The sequence below is a fragment of the Trichechus manatus genome, unplaced genomic scaffold (assembly GCF_000243295.1).
Source record: "Trichechus manatus latirostris isolate Lorelei unplaced genomic scaffold, TriManLat1.0 scaffold00285, whole genome shotgun sequence".
NCBI classification, from domain to species: Eukaryota; Metazoa; Chordata; class Mammalia; order Sirenia; family Trichechidae; genus Trichechus; species Trichechus manatus.
The window spans coordinates 1,398,181-1,404,455 of record NW_004444221.1 but is presented as its reverse complement, the minus strand read 5'-3'; the positions used below and the strand labels follow the sequence as shown (position 1 = coordinate 1,404,455).

Below are 6,275 nucleotides of genomic sequence, written 5' to 3'. Positions count from 1 at the left end.
TGAAGATTGCTACTGTTTATAAAGTAGCTGTTGGTGTTTCTAAATTGTTCTGCTTCAGATCATCTCTGTAACACAAACTATTGAGTGGTATGTGCATATGTGAAAATGCAATATCTAATTATCTTTTTGTTTAAAGACACAGAAACCCCTAACAATTTTATTTTTGGTTTAGTTAGATATCAGAATGCCCCCTGCTGTGCACTTTGTAATATATCCATACAAATGTCAATTTTAGAGTATCAACATTTAAAATCTTCTTGACCAAAAAAAAAAGCATTATGTTGGAAACAAAGCCTATATTTTAGAAAAGAGACATACTGATACAATATTTACGAAAAGAATCTTAACATTAAAATTAGTGAACCTAAATAATTTTTTAAATTTTTAATCAATTCTTTTATAAAAGCTTTAAAACATTTTTCAATACTGAAGAGAAACATTTTCCTCTGAATTAATACAAGCATCAACAAAAAAATTTTATTCAAACAAAATAGAAAATATATTTTATCTAAAAATTAAGGCTATAAATTTTTTATTTGGGTATCATATTACAAAGATAAAGTAGTTAACAAAACATATTTGATATTATTTAGTATTACTTTCTGCCTTAAAACCTTGGAAGAACATTTTTGCTAAAAGATGCAACTGCACAAAATTTTAAAATAAATGCAGTAAGGAAGGAAGCACTCAAACATATTTTTAATCCCCATAAACAATAATCATCATAAGAATGATAAATGGTAAATTTACATATATAGAATTTCCTAAAAACTTGAAGATATACTAAAGCTATTAAAGAAATGTCTATGTAAAAGATTAAATGCATAAAGTAATAATATTAAAACACTTTAAAACAAACCATAAATATACCCTCTAAATTCTTTCACCTTATGCTTAGCTACAATTTTCTCATTCCTTATTAGGTTAATGAAATTCTAAACTAATAGTATTGCCTTCACAGGTCAAGTGAAATGCTAAAATCCCAGGCTGAGATTTTAGAATATTAGTTGTTCTTAAGGATTTCCTGCCCTCCAGTGGTGTCTGCCTTAATATTTTCACTGCACCTTTCAGTATTACAAAGAGAAGCCACATCACTTCTACATTTACATTTTGAAATTATATCACACTGTATGGCGGCATCTAATTTTTCTTTTATTGCTTGTTCACTCTCTGTTTGTACCCATGCATCACATTTTGCAGCCTGCAGAATGCAGTCATTATTGGTTTTGTTTTGCAATATGTATGCTGAGTTACATTGCGACTGTGGAAACTGATCTGAATTATTTTTCATTGAGAACCGGTGAAAAATCTCATTCTGTTTATGAATGCTGGCATTGTTTTTAATACTCCTATCATCTGGAAGTTTTGACATCGTGTTTAGATAAACATTATTACTTGTTTCTTTGGTTTTAATGAATCTTCTTCTATTTGAATCTTCACTTTGCTGCAATATTTGATCTTCATCTTCAGATGGCTAAAAGAAATTTAACAATTTTGCTGTAAAAGTTTCACATAATCACTTTAAAACAGACATTCTTAAAAATCATGCTAAAAAACTTCTAAATACAGAAGAGACTATGATAAGTCAAAGCAGGTATACTGTCAAAGAATCTTCAAACTATAATCTACCACCTCCTGGAAGGTTATAGATTTTTACCAAGAACAATAATAATAATCTTTATTCTAGAAATTCAAAAGGGATTAAAAAAAAGAGAAGATTTTTTTCTTTTATTAGTCCCCCTAATTATAGACTATATCAACCTCTTAACCTTTCACACAGAAGAAAAGAGCTCTTTAACCACTAAAAAGAATAGAAGTAATACCTTTGAAAGGAATAGCTAACACAAATAACTTGTTCTATTATTCAGTCATTGACCCACTCATTCAAAATATACCTATTATATACTTTTTATGGGCATGGTCTCATGAAAGATATAACATATAAATACTTAAGGTGACTATTAGCTATCAGAAAATCAAACAGATGAAAAAAAATTAAATAGCAATAAGTAACTAAGCATTATCTAAAAAGTCAACCTTTAAGAACATTAATAGGTCTAGATTGAAGTTTGTTACCTTGAATTTCTCAACCTCATGAAAAATTTCTCTGAACTATATAAAATATTCCTTTTATTAAAATCTTATGTAAAAGTACTGATTATTCAAATTAATAGAAAGCAAAGTATAAAAAAAACTTAAAATGGGGCAGAAAACACAGCTGATCAGCACTTAAATAGCAAAAGTAAGTCCAAGAAATAGCACTGAAACTGGCTGGGCACAAATTGGAGAAAGTAAGCTCAATACATTTATTTATTCAAGAGATACTCATCGAGCATCTGTAATGTGAGTGAAACAGGCCCAGCTGCTGTCTTCTTAGAGCACACATTCTAGTGAGGGTAAATGACATTAATCAAATAATCATACACATATGTGTATAATTATAAATTGAGAAGAGTGTTATAAAGAAATAATACGAGGCACTTTGAGAGCATAACACCAAATCCATTGCTGTCTAGTCAATTCCAACTCACAGTGACCCTTGAGGACAGAATAGAACTCGACATAGGGTTTCCAAGGTTATAAATGTTTACAGAAGCAGACTGCCACATCTTTCTCCCAAGGACCAAGCTGGTGTGTTCAAACCACCAATGTTCTAGTTAGCAGGCTAGCGCTTTAACCACTGTGCCACCACGGCTCCTTTGAGAGCATAACCAAATGAAAAACCCAAACTCGTTGCCGTCCAGTAGAGTCCGACTCATAGCGACCCTATAGGACAGAGCATAACTTCCCCATATGGTTTCCAAGGAGTGGCTGGTGGATTCGAATTGTTGACCTTTATGGTGAGCAGCTGATCTCTTAACCTCTGCACTACCAGGGCTCCTGAAAGCATAACAGAGGGGCCTAATTTAGATTGAGGAGGCAGAGAGGCACTTTTTGAAGAAGTAACATATTTAAACTGAAACTTAGAGGATAATAAGAGTAAAGTATATTAAAAGTATTCTAGGAAGAGGAAACAAAATGTATAAAAGCCCTGGAAAGCAGAAAAGGGACTGACTCCAAGGAAAGTGAAATGTCACTATATGTGCAGCACAGTGAGAAAGACAGAACAATACTAGAAGAAATTAGGGATGTAGCCAGGGGCCAGATTACACATGGCCTGTAGCCATGGTAAGGAGTTTAGATTCTAAAGTAACGTAGGAATCAACTAAATAGTTAAACATGTGAACAACATGATTCAATTTTTGTTTTCAAAAGATCATAATGACTACTAGAGAACAAAGTGAGACAAGAGTGGAAATAGAGACATCTCTTAGGAAACAAACATGTAAGTTCAAGAACAAGATGATGTTACCTTAGACTTGCGTATTGACACCACAGATTAAGTAGAAAAATCTGCAATTTATTTTGGAGGCAGAATTGCTTGGATGATGCAGTGATGGATTGAAAGTAGCTGGGGGAGACAAATGAGACAGAGAAAGAAATGACAAAGTTGACTACTCAGTTTCTGGCATGAGCAATTGGGTGGATGGAAAGGTATCTACTAATATGGGAAATATGAGAAAAACTGACTTGAGGAGAAGACCAGGGGGTTTGGTTTGAGATAAGAAGAGAGAGAAATTTTTTTTTTTTTTTTTACTATTGTTGTACTTTAAGTGAAAGTTGACAACTCATACAAAATTTATACATAGTTATGTGATTCTAATTGCTCTCCTATACTGTGACAGCACACTCCTCCTTTCCACCCTGTTCCCGTGTCCATTCAACCAGCTCCTGACCCTCTCTGCCTTCTCATCTCACCTGTGGACAGGAGCTGCCCATTCAGTCTCATGTATCTACTTGCGCTAAGAAGCACACTCTTCACTAGTATCATTTTATGTCCCATAGTCCAATCTAATCTTTGTCTGAAGAGCTGGTCTTGGGAATGGTTTTAGTTCTGGGTTGACAGATTCCAGAGGGCATACTTTCTGGGGTTCCTCCCGTCTCAGTCAGACCATTAAGTCTTGTCTTTTTACTAGAATTTGAGTTCTGCACCCCACTTTTCTCATGCTGCATCAGGGACTCTGTGTTGTGTTCCCTGTCAAGACAGTCATTGGTGGTAGCCGGGCACCATCTAGTTCTTGTGGTCTCAGGCTGATGCAGTCTCTGGTTTATGTGGCCCTTTCTGTCTTTTGGGCTAATACTTTCCTTGTGACTTTGGTGTTCTTCATTCTCCTTTACTCCAGGTGAGTTCGGACGAATTGATGCATCTTAGATGGCCGCTTGCTAGCTTTTAAGACCCCAGCCGCCACTCACCAAAGAAGGATGCAGAACATTTTCTTAATAAACTTTGTTATGTCAATTGACCTAGATGTCCCCTGAAATCATGGTCCCCAGACCCCTACCCCTGCTACTATGTCCTTTGAAGTGTTTGGTTGTATTCAGGAAAATTCTTAACTTTGGTTTACTCCAGGGGTGCTGACTTCCCCTGTAGTGTGTGCTGTCTTTCCCTTCCCCTAAAATAATTCTTGTTCACTATCTAGTTAGTGAATAACCCTCTCCCTCCTTCCCCACCCTCATAACTATCAAAGAATGTTTTCATCTCTGTTTAAACCTTTTCTTGAGTTCTTATAATAGTGGTCTTATACAATATTTGTCCTTCTGTGACTGACGAAATTCACTCAGCATAATGCCTTCCAGATTTCCTCCATGTTATGTTTCACGGATTCATCACTGTTCTTTATTGTTGTGTGGTAAGTATTCCATTGTGTGAATATACCATAATTTGTTTACCCATTCGTCTGCTGATGGGCACCTAGGTTGTTTCCATCATTAGCTATCATGAACAGTGCTGCAATGAACATGGGTGTGCATGTAACTATTTCTCTAGGATATATTCCAAGGAGCAGGACTGCTGGATCCTACGGTACTTCTATTTCTAGCTTTTTAAGGAAGTGCCAAATTGATTTCCAAAGTGGCTGTACCATTTTACTTTCTCACCAACACTGTATAATTGTTCCAGTCTCTCCACAACCTCTCCAGCATTTATTATTTTGTGTTTTTTGGATTAATGCTAGCCTCGTTGGGGTGAGATGGTATCTCATTGTAGTTTTGATTTGCGTTTCTCTAATGGCTAATGATTGTGAGCATTTCTTCATGTGTCTGTTAGCCACCTGAATGTCTTCTTTGGCAAAGTGCCTGTTCATATCATTTGCCCATTTTTTAATTGGGTTGTCTTTTTGTTGTTGAGGTTTTGCAGTATCTTATAGATTTTAGAGATTAGACACTGATTGGATTTGTCATAGCCAAAATTTTTTTCCCAGGCTGTACGATGTATTCTTACTCTTTCGGTGAAGTCTTTTGTGAGCATAAGTGTTTGATTTTCAGGAGCTCAAAAGTTATCTAGTTTCTCTGCTGATGTTTCTCCATTGTTACTTATGGTTTGTATTCTGTTTATGCCATTTGTTAGGGCTCCTAGCATTGTCCCTATTTTGTCTTCCATGATCTCTATTGTTTTGAATTTTACATTTAGGTCTTTGATCCATTTTGAGTTAGTTTTTGTGCATGGTGTGAGGTATGGGTCTTGTTTCAGTTTTTTGCAGACGGATATACAGTTATGCTAGCATCATTTGTTAAAGAGACTGTCTTTTCCCTAATTAACGGACTTTGGGCCCTTGTCAAATATCAGCTGCTCATACGTGGATGAATTTATGTCTGGATTCTCAATTCTGTTCCATTGGTCTATGTATCTGTTGTTGTACCAGTATTAGGCTGTTTTGACTACCATGGCGGTATAACAGTTTCTAAAATGAGGAAGTCTGAGGCCTCCCATTTTGTTCTTTTTCTCGGGTAATGCTTTACTTATCCAGGGCCTCTTCCCTTTCCATATGAAGTTGGTAATTTGTTTCTCCATCTCATTAAAAAATGCTGTTGGAATTTGGATTGGCAAAGCATTGTATCTGTAGATCGCTTTGGGTAGAACTGACATTTTCACAATTCCTATCCATGAGCAAGGTATGTTTTCCCACTTATGCAGGTCTCTTTTGGTTTCTTGCAGTAGTGTCTTGTAGTTCTCACTGTATAAGTCTTTTCTGTCTCTGGTTAGATTTATTCCTAAGTATTTTATCTTCTTGGGGGCTACTGTAAATGGTATTGATTTGGTAATGTCCTCTTTGAGGTTCTCTTTGTTGGTGTAAAGGAATCCAACTGATTTTTGTATGCTTGTCTTGTATCCTGAAACTTTGCTGAAATCTTCTATTAGTTCCAGTAGTTTTCTTGTGGATTCTTTGGGGTTTTCT

General features: G+C 35.5%; 1 protein-coding gene across 1 annotated transcript in view; it reads right to left on the bottom strand.

Annotated features, from left to right (window-relative positions):
• Positions 1 to 1,003: 1,003 nt before the first annotated feature.
• Positions 1,004 to 6,275, bottom strand: part of REDIC1 (regulator of DNA class I crossover intermediates 1) — a 93,394-nt gene continuing 88,122 nt past the window's right edge. Inside the window, exon 13 of the mRNA XM_004390130.1 lies at positions 1,004 to 1,474. Within this exon, the coding sequence (XP_004390187.1) occupies positions 1,004 to 1,474 (471 nt within the window). The remainder of the gene's footprint in view (positions 1,475 to 6,275) is intronic.